This window comes from Physella acuta, unplaced genomic scaffold (assembly GCF_028476545.2).
Source record: "Physella acuta isolate Inbredline_101_S28 unplaced genomic scaffold, ASM2847654v3 ptg000345l, whole genome shotgun sequence".
Taxonomy (NCBI): domain Eukaryota; kingdom Metazoa; phylum Mollusca; class Gastropoda; family Physidae; genus Physella; species Physella acuta.
The window spans coordinates 85096-112928 of NW_026731864.1; the positions used below are offsets into that span (position 1 = coordinate 85096).

Sequence of the window (27833 nt, forward strand, 5' to 3'; positions counted from 1 at the left end):
ATATATATATATATATATATATATATATATATATATATATATATATATATATATATATATATATATATATATATATATATATATATATATATATATATATATATATATATATATATATATATATATATATATATATATATATTTGAGAACATTTACTAAGTTATTTAGAATTTTCATCATCTACACTTGTCATTATTTATTTTTGGGATATAAATTTTGGTATATAAAATTCTCAACATTTCCTTTGTATTTTATAATCATATAACATTGAAGTTGTTGGAATTCACATTTTTACAAGTTTAAATCATTATGTTTTAAATAAAATAGCCCACTTCTATTAAAACTTGAGAAATACTGTAATGTGTTCATCTTACATGTGACATCTGTCTATAGAATGTTTTTAGCATGTGAAGTGTATAAAGATGACAGCTGCTCATGAAAGTTAGCCAGACATTTCTTGATATCTGTTATGATACAACAACACTGGACATCTACAATATTATATAGCAAACACCAACTCTATTAAGCACAACATGTGTGGTCCTATTAATAGTCTTAAACCTATACATAAAAGTACATAGCAAGTCATTTAATAATGGAAAAAATTATGTTTAATTTTTGGTTTTTATTTAATGAATCAGGAAGGAACACTGAACTATGTCAAATAATCATAGTAATAAATGTAACAAAATTGACCATAATGAAAAATTGACATTTTATATTCACAAGAACTTCACTACTATCATAATATGTGACATTGAAAAGATTGTGTGTATGGTTTGGTGCATGTTTGGTCTTGTGCATATTTAGTGTGGTGTGTGTTTAGTTGGGTCATGTTTATTGTAGTGTTTGGTGGGGTGCATGTTTGGTGGGGTGTATGTTTGGTGGGGTGCATGTTTGGTGGGGTGTATGTTTGGTGGGGTGTATGTTTGGTGGGGTGTATGTTTGGTGGGGTGTATGTTTGGTGGGGTGTATGTTTGGTGGGGTGTATGTTTGGTGGGGTGCATGTTTGGTGGGATGTATGTTTGGTGGGGTGCATGTTTGGTGGGGTGCATGATTTAATGCTGAAACTCCAAGACAAGAAACTATTGTGATTGTAAATACACAGTGTGGTCACACATTATCTGACCACTAACACGGAAGGTAATGTGTTTTAACTTTAAAAGAGTTATGTGGCTTTTTATTTTTTGAGTGATGAAGTAAATTAGCTAAACATACTTTATCAAATAGACACTGACATCTCAGTATGAATAGCAGAAATGGTTTCCTCTCCATAGAGGAATAGATACATGACCACTCACTCCTTTACCTATTAAAAAAAAGGTCAATATAAGAGTTCTTTACACAAGTACAGCTATGGGCCAGCAAAATAATGAATACTAAATTTTTAAAAACTAAATTAATAATAATTGTATTGTTAGAATTATACATGGGCTTCTTAAAAAAACCTAAAGTGAAATATTAGGGAAATAAATAATGTAAACAGTTGATATAAATGCCATCTTTGTATTAATATTTAGTGGAAGAAATGACTCATATTTATATAAGCAACAATGTAAACATCATTAAGTGTATACATAATTTGTTCAATGCTACTAAAGCAGGTTAAAAAAAAGACAGATTATACATAAGCATTATTATTTATAGATTGTATTTTCTAAATTTTGTAAATGCTTAATAAAGTTATTTAAATCATTTAAAATATCAGTTGCATCATAATTTCAATTACCTATTTTTGGCAATGACATAATGTTTTAAAATAGTAATTACTAAATCAATATCCTAAATTTTTCAAAAATAAAATATACTCCTTAAATAAAAATTTGAATGGGGATTAAATAAAAAAAACAGGCAACATATTGAATTGTAAAATAAATAATTTACTGGACTAAATCAGAATCTAGGGCTCTGTTAGTTATAACTATCACTTTAGTACAGTTACTCTGTTTACAAAACCAAATCTAGCAATTACTTTGCATAGAAATTATATCAAGTGTGAATATAGTGCTTATTTATATAAGGCAACCAAATTTGCAAAAGTTGACAATGCATAAATCGAGTACTTGATGACAAGCTTTGTTTATTTATGATAGCAAGACATTTGTGAGGCTAGTATACTTTCTACTGGGTCATATTATGTTTAACATGTTTGAGTTAAGGAAATGAAATGTACTACTTTTTAAAAGAAAATAATTTTTTGTTAATTACATTGAAAATTCACATAAAGATATTGCTTTTTTTCAATCTTCTGCCAAACTCCCCTATGTCCTCCTCATAAATAATGTATATATTTAACTTAACCCAATATGTACATTTGCTAAAAGGAAAATTAGTTTAGATTAGACTCACCAAATATTTACTCACCAAATACTAAAATAATAACAATCGATATTTTCTTTCAGTTTTAAAAACTTTTTGAGAAAGAACTTACTAAAGCTACAGATTCTCCTGATCATTTTCTAAAATTGGTGCATTTATTCCCCAAACATTTATTTAAATGTCTTAAATACGTGTAGGTATTTTCACTTAATATGAGTGGAGCTTTCAAATAGAAACATCTTCCAATTATAATTAGGCACATCTCATTGTCAGAATACTGCTCACAAATTAGGTAGTTACTTATTGATTGAGTCATGTTGGAAGAACAGACCCACCAGCAGTAGAGAATTGTTTAAACAGTTAAGGATACCTGATATATTTTAATGGTCTTGGACATCACCCCCCCCTGGTCAGTTCCCTCAGTCATTAACCCTCTCAGTTACCTCCCTTTGACTACTTTCAATTACTTCCCTTGCCATGGTGAATACAATCTCTCAAGCATACTTGTTATATAGTATTAGTGTAGAGAGAAACCTGATATTCTAAAAAAAAGGCTGAAATGGGTTGACAATATGAAATAAATAGTCCTTCACTAACCCTCACATTAGCTCTAACACTAACGTTACCTTTCCTTCAGGATTATGCTAAATGTTAGGATGGTCAATTTATAAACAGAGGGGTAGTTCTACTGCAGTTTTTTAACAAGGGGGAGGGGAAGTTTATAACGGAGGGGTTGACAGGTAATAATGTCTTGCAACAATGGCTAACATTTATTTGTGTAATTCTAAAGCAATTTAATGTATTGTATAATTCAATATTTATAAACAATGGATATATTTCAAACATTTACATACACATACACAGCTGATGTTGGAGACTACTAAAAGTCTAGGTACTTTCATTAGAATACATTGTTAGGAAGAATTCAAAGAAGCCTATGAAATTGAGAATAATCTAAGTAGCATTTATGAGTTGAATTTTTTAAAAACCCAACTAAACAAGTGATTTATTCCTTAAAAATACAAATATTAACAATATTAAGACACAAAATTAGAATTTGCAAACATATGATATATTGTTCAAAGGCTCAGAGAACAAAATCACTTGAAAGATAAGTGAAAAATGCTTTTATGATATTTATAGTATTTACAAGTATTTACTAAAGACACCACAGGCTAGTGTTGAAAGTTTTTAGAAACATTAAAAACATCTTATCAAAATACAAATGGTGAAGATTGAAATAAAATTTTAAATAAAAATAGATCTATTCAGTTTTTCTTTTTTTAACATTTTTCTTTGAATTTGTGTTTGAAGCTTCACTTGTTGTTTTCACACACCTAGACTTAGTTCTTATTCTAATGACTACATTATTTCGATTTAGCCAACAAATAGAAATACTTTATTACAAATATAACATAAAACTAATATTGAAAAAAAATTTGTGCAAATATTTACCAGTACAGATTAAAACCCTACAACAATCCTGGACAGTGAAACAAATGAAAAATTTAAACTTGAGCAAAAAATATGAAATTTTATAAATTTTATGTAAAATTAAATTTCTAATGAATGTGATATGATTGGCACATTAGCATCATTTATTTTTGTTTAAGTATGTTTAAGAAAATGATTTTTTTTTCATGCAAATACAATATATTACAAAATACAATTAGTGGTTAAAGCCCTTTGTTACATTCAGATTACTAAACACTCATTTTATAATGAACACTAAAATATCCTACAATAAAATACGCCATTTAAAAAATTATGGAAACTCTTAACATGATTTGTTTTCATTTATCACTTGCCTTAACCATACAAAATGAGTGTATTTTAATAAAGAGCCAACAATATCTACATATAATAAGTATTTTGATCAATATATACATTAGTTTATGTTACAAGTAATTTTTTAATTCATGGAATGAATGAAAAATAAATTAATGTTTTATTTCTATCAGCACACCATTTAGTGCTAGACAACTTACTAAATTAGTTTTTGTTTCATATCTAGGCTGGTGAACTAGAAAACATGATGGACAAAATAAAACACAACTACTTCATAGCTAATTACAATTACATTAGATTATATTCTTTTTAAGAACAAAACAACTTTTTATAGTGAATATATTATACTTAAATTCTCTCTGGTTTTTTGTGCAGAAATAATGTTCAATGACAGTCAAGTCATGTCTGCATTTAATTTTAAAAAAGCTTTTAAAATAATTGGTCAAATACATATATTCTCTTAGCACTATTTTTCTACACATTCAAAGTGAAAAATTTTGATAGACCCTCCATCTATTGATGCAAATATCAAGCTTATTTAGTTGTTAGAATTTTTTTAACATTTGACAATATATATTTTAAAATGTTAACATGTTAGGTCAACAAAATTTGAGATCATTTATTATTTTTTAATATTTTCAAATTTGTGTTGCAATAGCCCTTTCTCAAGTCCTATATCAGAAACAGCAAGCAAAGTTTATTCAAAATCAGCAAATTTTTTTTCCTTGATAATTATGATAAAATTTTTCCCTGATAATTATGAAGTATTTTAATCATATTCATATTCATAAATTCCAAATTCATTTTTAGGCTTTCGACGTTGATTCATAGGTGGTGTTTTATAAGGATTATCTATACGTTTTCTAGACATACCAGGAGAAGCTCTAGGTGTTGATGGTGATCTTTGAAGAGAATCATTTGATTTTCTGCTTGAAATTGGGGGTGACAGTGGGGAAGGTGGCCGTTTATAGAGAAAGTCTCCCACTGGCATAAATGCACTAGTCTCCTCTCTAGGTAGTGTTGCCTGTTTGGAATTTGTATTTTCTCTCAATGATCTGAGTGAGCCTTGAGTATCTATGACATGGGGATAAGATGGACTTCTCCCACTTGCATCATGAGTTGCTCTGCTTAATGACTGGGCTAGTTCTCTTTGTAAAGCTGGACTTCTGTATGGAGATTCTTTGTTCACCATTCTGTAATGTGAATCTTGAATGTTACCTGTGTCTAGTGACAATATATTATGGGGACTTTCAGATTCTAATCTTCTGTTCATCAAAAAGGGACTTTCACTTCCTGTTCTTCTGTCATGAGTAATAATCCTGTAAGGGCTATCTGGGTCGATGAGTCGGTCACGAATGAGTCTGCTGGTGTAGGGGCTTTCATCTCCCAGCAGTGAGCTCAAGGTTTGTGCGTTAGGTGTAGGTGAGTCTCTAGAGCCTCTAAGTACTGGGGTGTTGGTGGTCAGGTGCAAGCTTCTGTATGGAGATGGGGGTGGAGAACTCTTAAAGGATCCTAAAGTGCCATTGGGGGAAATGGGATATTGGAAGTTGTCACCATATAGGTTAAAAGATTTAGCACTTTCTCTAGGAGAATTGGGCATTAATGTTTCATCAGATGTTCTCAGTGAATTGGAATTAGGAGAGCCAGTCTGTAAGAAGGTCATTTCAGTTGGTGCCTTGAAGGAGGCGTATGAATCTCTACAGCCAGGTGGGCGGCGGGAGAATGTCTCAAAAGTTGATTTATGCTGACCATCAATATCCTCATAATCGTGGGAGCCAACGTAAAATTCACGCGATGAAGCACGTATATAATCAGGGCATTTCTGATTAGGAACTGGAGCTTGGGCATATACATTAGGTGTCAAGTAACGAGGGTTGTTTGTTAAGTTTTTCTCTTCCTTTGGTTTTTTACGATTGTGGCTGTATTGCAGGTAGATGAAGATGACCATACATAAGAAGATGAATCCAAAAGAACATGCAGTAATCATTAAAAATTTACTCATTTCATTGATTGATGGGAATGTAACACCTGTGAAAGGAAAGCATAAAAAAAATTTCATTACTTAAAAATACTGTTATCAAGATTGTAACTTACAATGTAAGTAAGGTAAAATTGTTGGCTTTTGATTGTAGATAAATATAATTATTGTCAGTTAAATATGATATAGTTCTTTTTGCTCAACTTTAAACTTAAAGTAAGTATAAACAGGTTTTGATAAAAACTTATTTTCTTACATTCTGCCTCACTTTGAGCACCAGCTTCCAGTGTAGTTCCTTCTGTACACACTATGCATTTTATACTGCTGGATGTGTTTTGGTGAAATCCTTCTGCACATAAAACACATTTCTCCTGCGTTTCATTCATATAAGAGCCAGACGGGCATGGGACTGTAAAAATAAAATTTGTTTAGCATATGCACAAAGTAAGCATAACTTGACTATACTGAGGTCAATGTTGTTGGAATAATCTTTTTGATTAATACTGTAAAATATTGTTAGTGGTTTGACTTGAAAATTGCTCAAAGAACACATTATTTTAAAAATATTTTAGTGATACTTATAAAAATCCTGACTTTGGGTTTGTCAATCAATAATATTTGTATTGAGAACATAAATCAACACTTTATTTACATTACACTCAACTGGCGTAAATAATAAAAATGTTTATAAATTAACTTATTTTTTATATAAAAGCTATGACATCAAACATGGACACTCCATAATTTATTAAGAACAAGCTATTAAAAGAGGGAGTAATGAGTTTTTTGTGACAATGGAATCATGTAAAGAAAGGGGGGGGGGCTTCCTGTTAAGAAATGTGAAGCAGCACATTGAGCAATTATTTTAAAATCCTCATTAATGAAAAACATATTGATAACCGTTAGAATAAAGATTATGGTTGGTCAGAGGTAAGATTTTCTGGAAAGGGAGATGGGTCTAGCATTTGGTAACATTGTGGAGTGATTGATAAGCAAACAATTGATAAAATAGTATAGAAGATAAGTTTTCAGTTGCATCGTCTGATGTCATATGTTAAATCAAGCTTTACATAAAAATCATCTGATGTCATATGTTAAATCAAGCTTTACATAACAATTGTCTGATGTCATATGTTAAATCAAGCTTTACATAAGAATTTACCACAGCCATCCATTATTTTCATTTCTCCAGGAAAACAAAGCCATTGAAATTCTTTGTATATGACACTAGTAGGAACAATGTTAAATCTTTCTTTCTCAAAAAAGAACTGTAGGTGACCATGCAGTTTTCTGAGTTCAAGCTTCATGTCTTCCACAATTCTTTTAACTTGCCCTGCACTAAAACCATCACTGCTTCTAGAATAGAAGGGAAAAAATTGATTCAGCTGTTTTTTAGCTGATTCTTTTAGGCAAATTTTGAATATTGAGATACAATTTAATGTCTGGGTTTGTGATAGCTAAGTTTTGTGTAGGTTAGTATCTTTAATTTACTATATTAAACATGGTACATTTAAGTACATTGTAACTCAATAGATTTGAGCAAAAATATGGATATTGATTATCACTGTAAAAAGGTATCTTAATATCTAACCATTAAGTGCTCACTTTCATAAAAAAAATGCTTAATAGTTAGAGACAAAGGACAATGGAAGAAGACTTCAATAAAATAAATCAATATTTTAGAGATAAAAATACACTCGTAAAATCAAGAGAAAACCCTTACACAGTGACAAATGATGGTGAGATATAACTAATTGTCAGATTCCAAGTAATATTAAATTTTTCTTCAGCATAGCGCCTTTTCTTGATGACCGGTCCACAAACAATGGCCACATCACCGTGAGAACAGTTAGCACCCATACAAAGTATTTTATCATCCAACTTTGAAATTACCTGTGGGATTAAAATATTTGAAATTTTATACCTTGGCTGTAACACCACCAGTTTGTCAATAATTTATACTGAAAATGTTTTTTTTAATGTTTGTAATATGAATCAATACAAAAACGGACTTACATATATCAGTATAAAATCATTTCACTTTTCTATACTATGATAGAAAAACTACACATGCATTTATCTTTAAACATTTTATTATATTTAAATATCTTTATCCTACATTTTCCTTGAAAATCTCCTTAATCTTGGTGTTGTTAGGGTGACATGGTCCACTAAAGGTCAAACTAAATTCTTGAAGAGCAATTGTTGGGCGGCGTAATTCTAAATGGAAAAATTTAATGAATAGTCTAATTTTAATAAACATTTCTCAAAGACATTTCCATTTGTGTACTTTTAATATTTTCAATATAAAAGAATGTTTTATTAACTTAAGTTCTCTAAATAATAAAAAAAAAAATTAATCTACCACTTACTTAAACATGGTTCCCGTTTCTTCATGATTTTAATGATTTCTTCAACATTTCTTTCCATTAAACAGTTGAAGGTTCTGGGAAAGAAGTCTAATGGATTTGGTATGTAGCCATCATTGCAGTTGATGTTGCATTGTTCATGGTCATCCCCACCACAGTCTAAAACTCCATTTTTAATTTCTGGTAAATTGCATGGTTGCTCTGTAAGGAAAAGAAATGGTAGAAAAAAGAAAACTATTAAAAACCAATTTACTTAAAAAACAAAAACCTCTACAAATAATAACACATCTTATAGGCTAATATGCATGTTGAATTTTTTTACATCCAATGCAATTTGGTAGGATATTATATTAATTTTATTTAACTATATATATATATAAATGTATATATATATATATATATATATATATATATATATATATATATAAATAAATAAATATATATATATATATATATATATATATATATATATATATATATATATATATATATATATATCATAATGATATAAGGAATATAACATCGTTGTTTCTATGACATCCTATGTTTTGGTGAATGTAAACATAATGTGACATGAATACACTGTCATCAATGTGGGGTAAAGGCAGGGAGATTCCTATTGTTTCCAAGAGGCCCAGGACATTTTTAATGGAGCCCCAAACACCTGATTGAAATTTTCCTCGTGCATTAATTTTTCAAAGTCTGAATTTTACACATTGATATGAAGGAATGGAAATGGTAAAATGGAGAAATATCAACAAATTAATTTTTCTTTAAAATCACAGCATTACTAAGACTATTACAGCAACGTGGGATTTTTTCCTTGGGGCAGACTAGGATTTATTGTGGTAGACCAGCGAGCTAGTCCACCTGTTGGGTTCTTACATATCTACCTACCACTCCCTGCCTAACATATCTACCTACCACTCCCTGCCTAACATATCTACCTACCACTCCCTGCCTAACATATCTACCTACCACTCCCTGCCTAACATATCTACCTACCACTCCCTGCCTAACATATCTACCTACCACTCCCTGCCTAACATATCTACCTACCACTCCCTGCCTAACATATCTACCTACCACTCCCTGCCTAACATATCTACCTACCACTCCCTGCCTAACATATCTACCTACCACTCCCTGCCTAACATATCTACCTACCACTCCCTGCCTAACATATCTACCTACCACTCCCTGCCTAACATATCTACCTACCACTCCCTGCCTAACATATCTACCTACCACTCCCTGCCTAACATATCTACCTACCACTCCCTGCCTAACATATCTACCTACCACTCCCTGCCTAACATATCTACCTACCACTCCCTGCCTAACATATCTACCTACCACTCCCTGCCTAACATATCTACCTACCACTCCCTGCCTAACATATCTACCTACCACTCCCTGCCTAACATATCTACCTACCACTCCCTGCCTAACATATCTACCTACCACTCCCTGCCTAACATATCTACCTACCACTCCCTGCCTAACATATCTACCTACCACTCCCTGCCTAACATATCTACCTACCACTCCCTGCCTAACATATCTACCTACCACTCCCTGCCTAACATATCTACCTACCACTCCCTGCCTAACATATCTACCTACCACTCCCTGCCTAACATATCTACCTACCACTCCCTGCCTAACATATCTACCTACCACTCCCTGCCTAACATATCTACCTACCACTCCCTGCCTAACATATCTACCTACCACTCCCTGCCTAACATATCTACCTACCACTCCCTGCCTAACATATCTATCTACCACTCCCTGCCTAACATATCTACCTACCACTCCCTGCCTAACATTGAAAAAAAATAATGTAACTTCTAAATTTTAAATGTGTAAAGAAAGTTGTTTATATCTGACCATAAATAAGTGTCACATTAAATGTGCAATTGGCGGTGTTTCCAGCCAAGTCTGCAGCATAGTAGGTGACCAGGGTGGTTCCAATTAGAAATTCACTCTTTGGTTCATGTGTGCCAGTTATCTTTGGATCCCCTAAATTGTCAACAACTGCAGGCAATACCCAGCTAATGGGTTCACTATTCATTTGAGTTTTCTTTACAATATTAGAAGGACAACTGGTGAACTTCGGAGAAGTAAAATCTAAAAGATAAAAAACAAGTTACTTCAGCATTGAAAATCTAGTGCTAACAAAAATAGTTTTCTACTTTTATAAAGTTGTTATTTACATATTTTTTTTTAAATATTGAGTCCAATCACTCAGCAATGTAAAGCTTTTGAAAACATTAATTTAAAAAATGCCCATAACTTGTAGTTCATTAATTTTTTTAAAAAATTAAAATGCTTTTGTAGAAGTGTCACAATTAGCTTTAATGATTTGTTAATTACAAAATAAACATTTTAACAATGGGATCTAAGAACCTACAGATAGTTATCTATTTCATCTTTTCAAAGCTCATTTTTAAACAAAAGATGAAGAGAATATATAGAAGAATAAATTACCTTCAAGCTTGATCTGAAACTGACATGTAGCTGTTTGTCCCCATAAATCCTTAGCCTCTAGGACAACAGTCTGCTGACCAACGTCCCCATTAGCTACCCAGGATATGAGAATTTTGTTTTCAGACATGTTCATATTGGACTTTAATACAAGTTCTTTTCCATGTGCATCATGGGCTTTCCAGGTGATGGGCAGCCAAATGCGATTACTTGTTTCAGGAAGTTTCAAAACAATTGTTTCGCCATAGGGACACTCATCAAAATATGGTGGGGCTACAAGATGTTCAAACTTGAATAAACATTTTGTAATCATAACTCCTTTACATCATTGTAATACATCCACACAGCATAATGTATTGTAATTGTATTAAATATGGTCCAAGATCTTAATTTACGAATATTGTTTGTTAAGTTAAAACATTTACATGTAAGCCCTCGTACATACATTTTGTCCACTTTTCTAAACATTATTTCGTTGCTTTGGTGGTTATTTTCTCTGCTAGCTTGATAGAATGAATTTATTGCATGCAGGAAGCTTTGACACACACAAATAGATAAATCCATATTTTGAACTATATTTTGTATGGATGCTCAAAATGACATTTTCCCCTTAAATGTTTGAAACATGTTTATTTACCTGGCAGCAACTCTGTAGTTTCAACAAAAGGCTCCAGAGTTGTCAGCTCTTTGTTGTCATCCTGCCTGAACTCAGCTGATGTTGTTACAACTGTAGTTGCTGTTGTGGCATCTGAAATTTATAGTTCAGTAGCTGGAAATGTCAGCTGTAAAACTGGCAGTAGTAACATTTTAAAATAACTAATCAACTCAACTAATACATAATGAAATAACTTGTGAATAACCTGTGCAAATATTGTTTACAATCCTATGTTGACCATTCTCACAAAAACACTGAGTGGCTGTTTTCATTCCCTGAGTGTTGGAGCCATTAGGACACGGAGAGCAGGAATCGTTTCCCAACAAAGGTTTAAAGAAATTTTCATGGCAAGCTTAAATAAAACAAATAAATTGTTTTAACATTAGTTTCATTTTGTGCATGGGATAGGAAAGCATACTAAAAAGAACTTTTATTTTAAAAAAATTATAAAATGTTATGTTAAAGTCAACAGTACTGGCCCTAGACAAGTTACCTGAGCAGGTGTACATGTCCTAGACAAGTTACCTGAGCAGGTGTACAGGCCATAGACAAGTTACCTGAGCAGGTGTACAGGCCATAGACAAGTTACCTGAGCAGGTGTACAGGCCATAGACAAGTTACCTGAGCAAGTCAAGCCGTCCCCCTCGTAGCCAGCTTTACAAACACACTGGTATGCCAGGAGTGGCACTAGTTGTGAGCAGTAAGCATTGTCATGGCACTGGCTTTGGCACTTTGATTCCTCTGTTACTTCCCAAGGACTGGCCACTGTAAAAAAAAAAAGTTTTCAGGAGTTAAACCTTGACTTCTTATAGGTCCTAATACTAGTCGTATTATTTTAAAACAAGTTAATAAAAAGTCTAGTGACAATTTAAGCGCAATTTCCTTAATTAATTTTTTAGAATTCACAGACCTACGTAGAAATCCTTTCGAACCTCCGCTCATTCGCTATGGTAAAATCCTTTCGAACCTCAGCGCTTTGCGCTAAAAACTAGGCCTACAAGATGCTAAGTTTAAAATATATTAACATTTTTTTTGTGACCGAAGGAAAGGATATTTTTGAAAACTTTCTTCGGCAATATTGGTTTAAATTATGGCAGGAATCGATTGGTAAATGTTTCAAGTCGCTAAGTGGTCTGGTTGCCGAGATATGGAGCAAAAACTGCATTTGTTTTTTAGGTTTTTTGGCTTTTCCGGGAAATCCAGGAAGGAATTCCGGGAATTTTTTTGGCCCACAATCATCCTTGGAACTTGCTTAACATATTTGCTTTTGGAACTAGTCCTCGATATTGCTTCGTTGAGGAGGGGATACCACTTAAAGCTGTGGACACACATCCATCCAAAAATCCATCCATCCAGAAATGACGAGTTAATAATCGCAATTGTCTGTATGGAAATTGCTCTAAAAATATGTAGATCTATATTTTCTTTTCACAAACCAAGAGCTATTTTTAGGTCATGTATGAATGTATGAACTTATTATAAAAAATCAACAGAACATCATATTAGCCTACAGTTGGGATGAATTAAATATTAAGTTTTCTGTCATATTAACGGCAGCTCGTGGCCTACATCTCAAAATTCATTATAAAAATTAGGGCTTACTTGTAATACAACTATATCCATCTGAGGCTAGCCAACATAAACTTACTTGTAATACAACTATATCCATCTGAGGCTAGCAACATAAACTTACTTGTAATACAACTATATCCATCTGAGGCTAGCCAACATAAACTTACTTGTAATACAACTATATCCATCTGAGGCTAGCCAACATAAACTTACTTATCCATCTGAGGCTAGCCAACATAAACTTACTTGTAATACAACTATATCCATCTAAGGCTAGCAACATAAACTTACTTGTAATACAACTATATCCATCTGAGGCTAGCCAACATAAACTTACTTGTAATACAACTATATCCATCTGAGGCTAGCCAACATAAACTTACTTGTAATACAACTATATCCATCTGAGGCTAGCAACATAAACTTACTTGTAATACAACTATATCCATCTGAGGCTAGCCAACATAAACTTACTTGTAATACAACTATATCCATCTGAGGCTAGCCAACATAAACTTACTTATCCATCTGAGGCTAGCCAACATAAACTTACTTGTAATACAACTATATCCATCTAAGGCTAGCAACATAAACTTACTTGTAATACAACTATATCCATCTGAGGCTAGCCAACATAAACTTACTTGTAATACAACTAAATCCATCTGAGGCTAGCCAACATAAACTTACTTGTAATACAACTATATCCATCTGAGGCTAGCCAACATAAACTTACTTGTAATACAACTATATCCATCTGAGGCTAGCCAACATAAACTTACTTGTAATACAACTATATCCATCTGAGGCAAGCAACATAAACTTACTTGTAATACAACTAAATCCATCTGAGGCTAGCCAACATAAACTTACTTGTAATACAACTATATCCATCTGAGGCTAGCAACATACACTTACTTGTAATACAACTATATCCATCTGAGGCAAGCAACATAAACTTACTTGTAATACAACTATATCCATCTGAGGCTAGCCAACATAAACTTACTTGTAATACAACTAAATCCATCTGAGGCTAGCCAACATAAACTTACTTGTAATACAACTATATCCATCTGAGGCAAGCAACATAAACTTACTTGTAATACAACTATATCCATCTGAAGCTAGCCTACATAAACTTACTTGTAATACAACTATATCCATCTGAGGCTAGCCAACATAAATTTACTTGTAATACAACTATATCCATCTGAGGCTAGCCAACATAAACTTACTTGTAATACAACTATATCCATCTGAGGCTAGCCAACATAAACTTACTTGTAATACAACTATATCCATCTGAGGCTAGCAACATACACTTACTTGTAATACAACTATATCCATCTGAGGCTAGCCAACATAAACTTACTTGTAATACAACTATATCCATCTGAGGCTAGCCAACATAAACTTACTTGTAATACAACTAAATCCATCTGAGGCTAGCCAACATAAACTTACTTGTAATACAACTATATCCATCTGAGGCTAGCCAACATAAACTTACTTGTAATACAACTATATCCATCTGAGGCTAGCCAACATAAACTTACTTGTAATACAACTATATCCATCTGAGGCTAGCAACATACACTTACTTGTAATACAACTATATCCATCTGAGGCTAGCCAACATAAACTTACTTGTAATACAACTATATCCATCTGAAGCTAGCCTACATAAACTTACTTGTAATACAACTATATCCATCTGAAGCTAGCCTACATAAACTTACTTGTCTTCTTCTTCTTCTTCGTTCTTAATTGTGAATATGGTGGAGGATTCAGACAACAAGTCCAACTTCGTGGACAAACCGGACTGTGGTCTCCAGTTTGTCAGGTGCCCCATATAATTTTTCCCTGAGTGGGGTGGGCTGGGGCCAGTGTCTGTCTCGTGCCTGGCTATACAAAGTGCATTCCTGGAGTACGTGCTCCATGTTTTCCGGGGCCTTGCCACAAGGGCACACTTCGCTACACCCAACCTTCAGTATTCTGTGCATGTGTTGATTTAGTCTGTTGAACTTACTTGTAATACAACTATATCCATCTGAAGCTAGCCTACATAAACTTACTTGTAATACAACTAAATCCATCTGAGGCTAGCAACATAAACTTACTTGTAATACAACTATATCCATCTGAGGCTAGCTTGGATCCTACTGAGCAGGTACAGTGGAATGATCTTGGTACAGGAATGCAGGTCTCAACACATTTTGTGCTCTCTTTTAAGCACTGGTTTACAACTACAAAAAAATAAAATTAAAATTGATTTATTATTTACTTTATTTATAATTTATATTTATTGTAAAAGTAATGTTAAGTCCAATTTATTTAGGTTTGAAGTCAAATGTTCTGTTTTCTAACTTACCTGTAAGGTTAGCTGGGTGATAAACAACAAGGCTAGTAGGTCGAGATAAGTGAGAAACTAGAGTATCTATTCTGCCAGTGTATCTGTCAACCATGTACACACTGTTTGTGTACCAGTCAGAATAAAACAGTACCGTTTCCATGACAACAAGACCAAATATGTGCAATCCTGGTGCAGTCAAGAATGATAACTCCTCCTGATTTCCCCCTAAAAAGCAGATGTAAAAAAGTTGACCTACATGAAGGCTAGTACTGAATGCGGAAAAAATTTTGAATAAATTCCCTGCATATTTCTGATTTGTAGAAAGCCAATTTAAGAAAACTTTTGGTAAACAATTCCTATATTTATTTTAGTATCTTATGTTATTGGTACGTTTAGTAAATAATTATAACAGAAAAACATTTTGTTAGTATTTTATCACTAACATTTGCAACTTAAAGTTTGGAAGAAACAAGTAATTTAGTACACAGTACACTCAGTACACTAATCTAGAATACACACCTTCAAAATCCATTGAGTACACTTTGCCTGCTCCATCTGCTACAAACAATTTCTGCTGGTGAGTGGCCAACCCATTGGGCCAAAACAAACGCCGGTCCATCAAAGTTTTAAGATTCTTGCCACTAATCTTTGATTTACAAACACGAGGCGGGTCATTTTTTAAGCCGTACTCCGTCCAAAAAATTATCCTTAAAGGAAATTAAAAAATATTTAAAATTTTGTTTTAATGAATTACATGTGATGGCATATTGCAAAAAACGTATCAATAAAATTTGTTTTTAATAACAATTCTGGTAAAACATATCTTTCTCTACTTTGATGATTCTCCCCACCTCCTTAACCCCACCCCCACCCACCTGGTGCAGCACAAATGCTCTTACTTTTTCTCTGGGAGCAGGTGAATAGCCCGTGGGTTGTTTAGCCCAGTTATAACTTCATGGTAGGACTCTCGTCCCCTGGGGATGTGAAGTCTAGCAATGACCCCACTGCCATTGTGGGTGTAGCCAGTCCAGAACAGCCTCTGTTTGTCTGTGTCTACTGCTAGTCCATCTATGTAGTGATTCGCTTTGTACACTAACTGGGGCTTGAATTCCATAAATGGGGAGTAGTAAACAGATTGCCTGCAAGAGTTATTTGTTTTCGTTGTTTAAGTCAGCTCAACAGGGCTAAAGTAGATAAGAGTGGACTAAAGTAAAATGTAGAAGATAAATGGAGGAAATGTTGAAGGAAACAGGCAGATATTATAGATATTGACAGGCAGAGGTTATAGATAGGGACAGGCAGATATAGATGGAGACAGGCAGAGGTTAAAGCTAGACACAGGCAGAGGTTAAAGCTAGACACAGGCAGAGGTTAAAGCTAGACACAGGCAGAGGTTAAAGCTAGACACAGGCAGAGGTTAAAGCTAGACACAGGCAGAGGTTATAGCTAGAGACAGACAGGCAGAGGTTAAAGCTAGAGACAAGCAGAGGTTAAAGCTATACACTGGCAGAGGTTATAGTTAGAGACAGACAGGCAGAGTTTATAGCTAGAGACAGGCAGAGGCTATAGCTAGAGACTGGCAGGCAGAGTTTATAGCTAGAGACTGGCAGAGGTTATAGCTAGAGACAGGATGAAATGGCCCTCCTTTGTTGATGCCTTGTGCCCAATATGTGTTGAGAGATGATGATTATGATTAAAATCTGATTGGTTGCCTAAGAAAATTATTTAGGTTACTTTGGTTGTCTGATGATTACCTGGTGATGTCACTCCAGTAGACACTGTCCGTGGTCTCATCATAGGCCAGCGCCACAAAGTTGGAGTCGATGTTGTCGTAGAGCAGGGTGTGAGCCCCTGGTTCTGTGTCCTCATCAAGGGAGACAAGCTTCAGCGTGTTCAGGTCAGCCACCAACAGGAAGTTCTGAGGGCCTGGACAAGTTCAAGGTCACATTTTAAAGAGCAGACTAGGTAATCAAATGTATATTTGGTTGCGTTCAGATAGGTCAACTGTATCTCATTGTTGTATGGACAATAAAGCCAATGTGTCAAAATGAAAACGATAAGATTTTACTTGGTAAATAGTTTCCCTTAGTATGTGGACACTATTTTATTGATTTTGTACTTTTGAATAATTTTACAGAAGGCTATAATTAAATAGTAGATTTTTAACAATGAATGATTCCCTTAATAAAACAGCTTACGTGCACATGTGGCCAAGTTGCTTGATAAAATCTTAGTGGACTCATCAGGACACAAGCACTGATATGGCTTCTCTTTGTTTTGTGGTGTCCTAACACAGTCATCACTGCAAGCTGACTTCTCACAAACTGCATCATGCAAATCTGAAAGAAGTGGCATTAAAAAGAATGTTCGTCTTAGCTGTGTTACTATAAATAGGGACAGGAAGTTGAAATATCATTGATATTATCAACAAAGTCTTACCTTGTTTAGGTCGGGCTAATGGTGAATAGTGCAGGCCAGTTGGTCTCAGGCCATTGAGTATGACATTGTTGTCTACACCAAACCTCAAGTTAAATGATTTGATGTAGCCCTCAAGGCTCTCAGTCTTGACCCAGTCAGAGTAGTAGAGTGTGTCTCCTTGGACTGCCAGTCCCATGGGAATCTGCAAAAACAATTTTTTTTAGTTTTATTTTTTCATCCATAGAAATTTGCTCGAGGACACATTCATATGGAGCCTGAGAAAACCTCTGAGACCCAGTGGCGTAGCGAGGTCGGGTGTCAGCCGGTGCGGCACTTAATGGTGTCACCCCCCCCCCCCCCCCGAGGCGTAGCGACCCTTCCCGGGGACAAACTTTCAATTTTCGATTTGCACCCCCCCTCAAACTTTCGATTTGCACCCCTCCTCAAACTTTCGATTTGTTGCACCCCCCCTCCCTCTCAAACTTTCGATTTGAATCTCTTAAAAGACTATTTAACACTCAAATTAATCACTTAATTAAGTGAAATTGTCATTTTTCTCTATATATTTTGCTATTTTCTGCCTTGGTGTCACTCCCTAAATGGTGTCACGGTGTCACCCGGTGCGGTCCGCCCCCCCGCCCCCCCCCCTCCCCCCCGCTACGCCTCTGCTGAGACCCACAATATCAAATTAATTTGAAAATTAGATTGTATTGGATTATCATCACCAGTACATAAAAAAAAAAATTAATGAAAAATTTCTTAGAAAAGTGTGCAAATTTTGTTATGAGATCTGCTCTCGAATTGACAGCCAATCACTTACAGAGAAGTTGTTGCTGATCTTCAGAGGTGTCCATTCCTTGGTCGCTGCATCAAAGACCATTAGATGAGGGGCATAACTCTTGTTGTTTGGGTTAGAGTCAGCCACATATAGCCTCCCTTCATAAAAAGACAATCCATTTGGATGACTCAAGCCAGTATCTAGGAGAACAGTTTTGTTTGATCCATCCAGCTGGGCTTGCATTATGTGAGGCTGCTTGCCCCAGTCTCCATAGAAGAGAAATCTGGTGGCATGAGAGCACGAAACGTGAGCAGTAAGGCGAGAACAGCATAGTTAAGTTGTGTGACCTGACACTAGGTAAGTGTTGAGATGTGTGACCTACCCCTAGGTAAGTGTTGAGATGTGTAACCTACCCCTAGGTAAGTGTTGAGATGTGTAACCTACCCCTAGGTAAGTGTTGAGATGTGTGACCTACCCCTAGGTAAGTGTTGAGATGTGTGACCTACCCCTAGGTAAGTGTTAAGATGTGTGACCTACCCCTAGGTAAGTGTTGAGATGTGTGACCTACCCCTAGGTAAGTGTTGAGATGTGTGACCTACCCCTAGGTAAGTGTTGAGATGTGTGACCTACCCCTAAAGGTAAGTGTTAAGATGTGTAACCTACCCCTAAAGGTAAGTGTTGAGATGTGTGACCTACCCCTAAAGGTCAGTGTTAAGATGTGTAACCTACCCCTAAAGGTAAGTGTTGAGATGTGTAACCTACCCCTAAGGTCAGTGTTAAGATGTGTCACTTAGCCCTAAAGGTCAGTGTTAAGATGTGTAACCTACTCCTAAAGGTCAGTGTTAATATGTGTGGCCTAGCCCTAAAGGTAAGTGTTGAGATGTGTGACCTACCCCTAAAGGTCAGTGTTAAGATGTGTAACCTACCCCTAAAGGTCAGTGTTGAGATGTGTAACCTACCCCTAAAGGTCAGTGTTAAGATGTGTCACTTAGCCCTAAAGGTCAGTGTTGAGATGTGTAACCTACTCCTAAAGGTCAGTGTTAAGATGTGTGGCCTAGCCCTAAAGGTAAGTGTTGAGATGTGTGGCCTAGCCCTGAAGGTCAGTGTTAAGATGTTTGACCTACCCATTCTCCAGGTCAACGGCCACACCCCGAGGTCTCTCAACTTCACTGACCACGGTCCTCCTGTTCTTTTTGTCCAATGAAATTTTTTCCAGCCGATGCCAGGAATAAACGGCCCCATCTAACCCAGGCCTGGACTGTCCTAGGTTGGTGAAGTAGAGTTGTTTGGATACCCAGTCCATTGCTAGACCTGAGGACGAATCATGTTCATTACGTACATTCTATCGGTTAGCATCATAATTTAAGTTCTAAAGTCAACAGGCAACTCTTTAAACTTATATCATATATATATATATATATATATATATATATATATATATATATATATATATATATATATATATATATATATATATATATATATATATATATATATATATATATATATATATATATATATATATATAGGGCTGTCGGGTGTGCTGTGTTGTATGTTTTATTTGAAGAGGATAAGTGCTACTGATTGCAGAACATGCTTGCGTCTACTGTTAAAATAAGCTTGCAATAAATTTTTTATTATTAAATTATTTTTTTAAATACATATTTTTGCTGCCTTTTAGTACTCAATCCTTCTCAGCGGGACTTATAAAAAAACTGTAACGGCAGGACGTGTAAGTAAACAAACTCTGACAATGTTTGATGTTTGTGTCGCGCAGCCGATCGATAAATCGTGTTTGAGCATCAGCTCTAGGAAACTGGTGAGAATTTCTTCACAAACCAGCTCGGTCTAACGGCTGACTGGTCTGTACACATTGTGCTCGATGAATCCAGTGGAGTTAACTCGATATCAAACTGTGATTCTACATTTACTGTACGGTGAACGACGTGGGAAAGATGAGATTTGAAAATATTTTTAAAATATCGCTATTTGATAACAAAACAACGTCCTAACTGAACATCGACAATAGATTTTAGAATCAAACGACAGTATGCATCATATTTAGACTTTTTAAACTATGCTGTATACGTATGTAGGGATGGGTGGAACAATATGTTATCTACGTAGGAAATGATGATCAGCACTTATTAGGCATGCATATATATATATATATATATATATATATATATATATATATATATATATATATATATATATATATGTATATATATATATATATATATATATATATATATATATATATATATATATATATATATATATATATATATATATATATATATATATATATATAACTGAAGGTAATTAATGACCCACACTTACCATCCACTGTGCCTATCCCATGTGTTGCGTTAAGAAAAATTTCTTTCTCTCCAGTGCCAGCTAAATTAGCCTGGTAGATGGCACCATCTTCCTCATCACTCCAGTAGACGACCTTTGACAAGTAGAAGCATATCAATCAACAAGTAGAAGTATATCATTTGAACACCAAGTAAAAGTATATCATTTGATTAATAAGTAGATGTATATCAGTTGATCACCAAGTAGAAGTATATAATTTGATCAACAAGTAGAAGTATATCAATCAGCAAGTAAAAGTATATCATTTGATTAATAAGTAGATGTATATCAGTTGATCACCAAGTAGAAGTATATAATTTGATCAACAAGTAGAAGTATATCATTTGATCACCAAGTAGAAGTATATCATTTAATCAACAAGTAGAAGTATACCAATCAGCAAGTAGAATCATCTCATCTGCCGTGTGTTAACGCTAAAACGTGAATGAATTGAGATCTAGACTCGACAACACTTTTCAGAAAGAATTGAGCGCCAGTATCCTCCACACCATGTGGTCGAGTGTTAGTTGCTAACCAAAGCTGAACTTGACCTTAAACTCACCTGTTTGATGGGGTCATAGGTTACAGCACTGGGCCGGGAGCTGCGACCCACGAGGGTCAGATAGGAAGACTGCGCCCCACGAAGGGAGATAAACCCGACTTCACCAGATTCTTTAAGGGTAAAGAACAGTAACTCTCCAGGCGCTGACAAAGAAAATAATTCGATTTGGTTTACACACTTAAAATAAGAACATACATATATAAATAGAATCAACATTAAACAAAAACTATTTGGACGTCAGGGAGTATAAGAGTATGATCGTAACCCCCCCCCCTTGAATAAGCCAGATGACATAAGAACCGCCACGAGATGGCCAGCCTTTCTGTGTCAGGTCAAATGTAGCATGGACATGAGCCCAGTTTGTTGCATCAAATCATGGACCCCAAGTGTCCAAGGGGGATTGTTATTTCTATTTTTGATCAAGCAATTGCCATCAATATTTGACAGCACAGATATAAAAACAAAATACAAAAAACATGAAACAATTACAATTGTTATTTTTCCCCTATTCTGACGATAACCAAAGATGTAAAAGTTGTTTGCTAGATTTGATTCAGCTGAAACTTCAATTGGTACAGTAGCGTACGCCGGAGGGGAGCAGGGGGAGCGGCCGCTCCCCCTCTGGACGTTTTCAGCAAAGTGGCGCCTTTTTGGAAACTTTTTAAACTCAAAGTTTTAAACTGGTATTTGTTAAAAAAATATTTTTGGTCGGCACATCTATGTAAACACAAGATTTCTTTTCATATAGCAATTAAGCATTATTGCAATAGTCTAGTAGTGTCTACGTTTACAACACGTTTTAACAGCTGCATCAGTTCGCCATTCTAAAAATAACCATTATCATGCATTGCAATGTTTAAAAAACCTCTACGGGTAGTACCACTAGGCAAGAGTGGTGTAAAGTTAAAGGCAACTGTATAATGTATTTGCTTACGAATAATTGAATTAGAAAATGTTATACATAAAACTTCACACATAATTACTTTATATATACAGTTTGAATCGTGTGATTAATTTAAAAAAATTACAATACAGAAACAAATACAACTGATGTGGAACCTCTATTTAAATTTACTTATGAGCAAACTGCGTAGTGGTGGGGAAATTTTGACAAGGTCAACAACGTCATCACGAAGAAGTAGTAATATTCTTACAAGTTGGGCGATAGTGATTACGATTACAAATTATATGAAACAGTTACAACCCCCCCTCCCCCATGAACCCCTCTGTAAAAAAAATATTGTCATAATACTACTGCTACTTATTTAAATCTATTTCTGTAATATCTATTTGTGTTATATATATTTGTGTAATATATATGTATGTTTAGAACAGTCATCTAAAAACTGACGCTATGTTCACTCTGAGTTGGTTATCTCCCCCCCCCCCCCCACACACACACACCTCACCACCACACCTAGGTATACACTGGGTTGGATAATTGACCTAAAGTGACCGGACATTGGTGAATGAAGTTGAACTTAATCCCCCCCCCCAACCCAACCCGAACTGATCTGTTAAGTACATGTAGAAAAACGCGTAATGATGTACCAAAGTACCACGCCGTCAAAAACATTTGGAAACACGAATAGTGTTAAATAATTTCATTATATTCTAAAGTATTTATTTGTTTTGACATTTATAATTAAATGTGTAGATATATACATATTTATATTAAGAGAGTGATTATTTCCCCTATTTCACTTGTCTTAAATAATTTCCCAGGAATTATTATGTAAGAAATTTTCTTTATAAGAATTACAAAACAGACTGTGTTACGTTCATTGTTTTTGGTTGTAGTGTGTGTGTGTATATATATATATATATTTTAGATTGAGAACATTTTTGTTTAGTCGGCCTATATTGTGTGTTTTTTTTCTTATTTCTTCAGAGTGCTACTTTCAATTTATTTTACATCATAACGAAGTAATGACATACAGCTAGTAATTTATATATATATATATATATATATATATATATATATATATATATATATATATATATATATATATATATATATATATATATATATATATATATAATACACGTATATAGAACGTATTAAAAATTCGGCGCCTTTTTTGCTCTTTTCGCTCCCTCTACAACGAAAACCTGGATTCGCCTCTGAATTGGTACTTTTGTATTGAAATAGACAAAGCGTATTAAATGTACATTGTATAAAGGCTTGATCAGCGCGTCAAGGGGTAAAGCTCATGGTTGCTAAACTGAAAAGTCTCGAGTTCGAACCCTCGAGCAGATGAGGCTCGTTAGCTGGGGACAGCCACTCTTCTAGGAGAGACAACTCCAAAATCAAACAACTGCTGCCTTGTTTGTTCATGGTTGGATAAAAACTATGGAAACAAAGCCAAAAACAAAAGAAGAAGATCAGCGCGTCATCAATCATCTATTTTTAGACGTGTGACCTTTTTTAAAACGGAGTTATTTAAATGTAAACAAAGCAGGCGCTATATTTCTTGGATCATAGTTGTTGGTGTGCGGGATTGTCCACACTAACGCCCACATAAAAACAAAAAGTTTGAGTACCTTCACAACTCTTAGCGTTGAAGCTCAAAGCTAGCCCGCCAAACGACGGACATGCGCACTTGTAAGCTGTTCCTTTAGTCGGCAGACACAAGTGGGTACAGCCACCCCTCTCTGGCTGGCCGCATGGGTGGAAACCTGCAGTGGGATAGATTTGATGATGTTGTTGATGATGGTGTTGATGATGTTGTTGATGATAATTTGATGATGATGTTGATGATGGTGTTGATGATGATTTGATGATGATGTTAATGATGGTGTTGATGATGTTGATGATGGCGTTGATGATGATGTTGATAATGATGTTGATGATGGTGTTGATGATGATTTGATGATGATGTTGATGATGGTGTTGATGATGATGATTTGATAATGATGTTGATGATTTGATGAAAAGGCAGTCGCTAATAACTCAACATCCCACACATGGATTTACAACCACAATTTAAGCCCCCATTGAAAAGAAAATGCAATATTGAACGTTGTTGAAAGTGGGCGGGTAAGTATGCTGAAACCTACTAGCTGCATGTTAACCCGACTTACTAGCTGTGGGTTAACCCGACTTACTAGCTGTGTGTTAACCCGACTTACTAGCTGTGGGTTAACCCGACTTACTAGCTGTGGGTTAACCTGACTTACTAGCTGTGTGTTAACCCGACTTACTAGCTGTAAGTTAACACGACTTACTAGCTGTGGGTTAACCCGACTTACTAGCTGTGGGTTAACCCGACTTACTAGCTGTGGGTTAACCTGACTTACTAGCTGTGGGTTAACCCGACTTACTAGCTGTAAGTTAACACGACTTACTAGCTGTGGGTTAACCTGACTTACTAGCTGTGGGTTAACCCGACTTACTAGCTGTAGGTTAACCTGACTTACTAGCTGTGGGTTAACCCGACTTACTAGCTGTGGGTTAACCCGACTTACTAGCTGTGGGTTAACCCGACTTACTAGCTGTGGGTTAACCTGACTTACTAGCTGTGGGTTAACCCGACTTACTAGCTGTGGGTTAACCTGACTTACTAGCTGTGGGTTAACCTGACTTACTAGCTGTAGGTTAACCCGACTTACTAGCTGTGGGTTAACCCGACTTACTAGCTGTAGGTTAACCCGACTTACTAGCTGTGGGTTAACCCGACTTACTAGCTGTGAGTTAACCCGACTTACTAGTTGTGGGTTAACACGACTTACTAGCTGTAGGTTAACCCGACTTACTAGCTGTGGGTTAACCCGACTTACTAGCTGTGGGTTAACCCGACTTACTAGCTGTGGGTTAACCCGACTTACTAGCTGCCTGTATGGACGGTGTGGTTGCAGCCAGACTGTAGAGGTGGGGGCTGTGATGGAGGACCATCTCACTGCGCCATAAAGCCTCTCGTGTGGCCACAAACGTCGAGGCTATCTTGGACTTGTACCTGTCACATCAGAGGGTTCAAGGTCAGCCTTTATTATCTTTTATCAGAGGGTTCAAGGTCAGCCTTTATCTTCTACACATAGCTAGGTCTATAGTCACATCAGAGGGTTTAAGGTCAGCCTTTAGTATCTTATATCAGAGGGTTCAGGGTCAGCCTTTATCTTCTTATATCACAGGGTTCAAGGTCAGCCTTTATTATCTTTTATCAGAGGGTTCAAGGTCAGCCTTTATCTTCTACACATAGCTAGGTCTATAATCACATCAGAGGGTTCAAGGTCAGCCTTTCTTATCTTACACATAGCTAGGTCTATAGTCACTTCAGGGTACTACACCCATGGGAAATACAGCGTTGATTATTATATACAGCAATTTTTATTTTGACAATTTCTTCCTTTTGTAAAGCAATATTTTCAAAATATTCATTGGTTTATGAAAATGTCAAATACCGTTAGAAGGTAACGTATTGGTGACGATAGGAAATACTTGATCACTTATAGTCCTTATCAAGTTTTGAAATACTTGACTCTCATGGCCCCTATCATCAAGTTTTGAAATACTTGACTCTCATGGACCATATCAAGTTTTGAAATGCTTGACTCTCATCCCCCACTATCATCAAGTTTTGAAATACTTGACTCTCATGGCCCCTATCATCAAGTTTTGAAATACTTGACTCTCATGGACCATATCAAGTTTTGAAATGCTTGACTCTCATCCCCCACTATCATCAAGTTTTGAAATACTTGACTCTCATGGCCCATATCAAGTTTTGAAATACTTGGCTCTCATGGCCCATATCAAGTTTTGAAATACTTGGCTCTCATGGCCCATATCAAGTTTTGAAATACTTGGCTCTCATGGTCCATATCATCAAGTTTTGAAATACTTGACTCTCATGGCCCATATCATCAAGTTTTGAAATACTTGACTCTCATGGCCCATATCAAGTTTTGAAATACTTGGCTCTCATGGCCCATATCATCAAGTTTTGAAATACTTGACTCTCATGGCCCCTTTCATCAAGTTTTGAAATACTTGGCTCTCATGGCCCCTATCATCAAGTTTTGAAATACTTGGCTCTCATGGCCCATATCATCAAGGTGTGGAGTGTTTACTCACCAGGTGCTTATGATAGCCGTGTTGCCAATGACAACAAGACCAAAGACATGATGTCCGCCTGATATTTCCTGGAGATCCCTCTCTCTCGTCAGGTCTCCGCCCTCAATGTCACATGACATGATAGCCATTTTCTTGACATCCACCCAGTACAGTTTCCTGGAGTGACAAGTTTGTAGACGTGCTTTAGTGACAAATTTGTTGACATGTTTAGTGACAATTTTGTAGATATGTTTTAGTGACAAGTTTGTAGATATGCTGTAGTGACAAGTTTGTATATATGTTTTAGTGACAAGTTTGTAGACGTGTTTGATCGTGAAGCCAACAAACCAAATGACACGTCGACAAAGTTTACCTGGTGGAGTAGCTGACCGACAGTTGGTTGGGATGGCCCATGTCTTTGTCCACCAGCAACTTCCGGTCACTCCCATCTAGCAGAGATCTCTCGATTCGCTTCGTCCCCTGGTCGGCCCAGTACACGTGACTGGAAACACAGATGTCAAGATGCATCAGTCATATGTTGGCTGACTTGATGTGACATGATATCATACATCAGTTAAATTGTTAGCTGACTTAATGTGACTTGATATCATACATCAGTCATATGTTAGCTGACTTAATGTGACTTAATGTGACTTGATGTCATACATCAGTCATATGTTAGCGCACATAAAGTGTCACCATCTTCTCCCGTTCGTGCCCAAGACTCAGGTACTCGGGCCCGGGATTTGAACACGAATCTTTCGGGTTCACCGGCATAAGCCCTACCTCTCGACCATGTGGGCATTTGTAGGCAAATGTCTAATGAAATTATGTGACCGTAACCGGTCTAATTTAATCGATCTTGGACACGGTCGATTAAGTTGACAACTGTTGTTTGTGTATGGCAACTACCAACTGTGGGGGAGGGGGGGGGGGGCGGGGGTAATTGGAATAGCTGGTTATAGATAGTTAGCACGATGATATCACTGGATATCACAGGATATCACGGGATATCACGGGATATCACGGGATACCACGTGATACGATTACAGAACGAATGAAGTGCAGACACGGATGTACGCTGAGCGGAGGAAAGATACATGTAGTGTCACGTGAGGGTGTGGGGGAGTGTGT

General features: G+C 35.7%; 1 protein-coding gene across 1 annotated transcript in view; it reads right to left on the minus strand.

Moving 5' to 3' along the window:
* Positions 1-615: 615 nt before the first annotated feature.
* LOC131941080 (uncharacterized) overlaps positions 616-27833 on the minus strand; it is a 134062-nt gene continuing 106844 nt past the window's right edge. Inside the window, exons 6-31 of the mRNA XM_059300066.1 lie at positions 27073-27201; positions 26721-26876; positions 25475-25602; positions 24191-24325; positions 21647-21789; positions 21067-21178; positions 19848-20034; positions 18766-19006; positions 17967-18147; positions 17726-17866; positions 17282-17453; positions 16427-16666; positions 16047-16234; positions 15546-15752; positions 15295-15420; positions 12221-12364; positions 11805-11951; positions 11582-11692; positions 10948-11217; positions 10348-10587; positions 8458-8655; positions 8205-8305; positions 7809-7978; positions 7248-7441; positions 6342-6494; positions 616-6135 (exon numbers count right to left, since the gene is read on the minus strand). Coding sequence (XP_059156049.1) covers positions 4877-6135; positions 6342-6494; positions 7248-7441; positions 7809-7978; positions 8205-8305; positions 8458-8655; positions 10348-10587; positions 10948-11217; positions 11582-11692; positions 11805-11951; positions 12221-12364; positions 15295-15420; positions 15546-15752; positions 16047-16234; positions 16427-16666; positions 17282-17453; positions 17726-17866; positions 17967-18147; positions 18766-19006; positions 19848-20034; positions 21067-21178; positions 21647-21789; positions 24191-24325; positions 25475-25602; positions 26721-26876; positions 27073-27201 — 5473 coding nt within the window. The 3' untranslated portion in view covers positions 616-4876. The remainder of the gene's footprint in view (positions 6136-6341; positions 6495-7247; positions 7442-7808; positions 7979-8204; positions 8306-8457; positions 8656-10347; positions 10588-10947; positions 11218-11581; positions 11693-11804; positions 11952-12220; positions 12365-15294; positions 15421-15545; positions 15753-16046; positions 16235-16426; positions 16667-17281; positions 17454-17725; positions 17867-17966; positions 18148-18765; positions 19007-19847; positions 20035-21066; positions 21179-21646; positions 21790-24190; positions 24326-25474; positions 25603-26720; positions 26877-27072; positions 27202-27833) is intronic.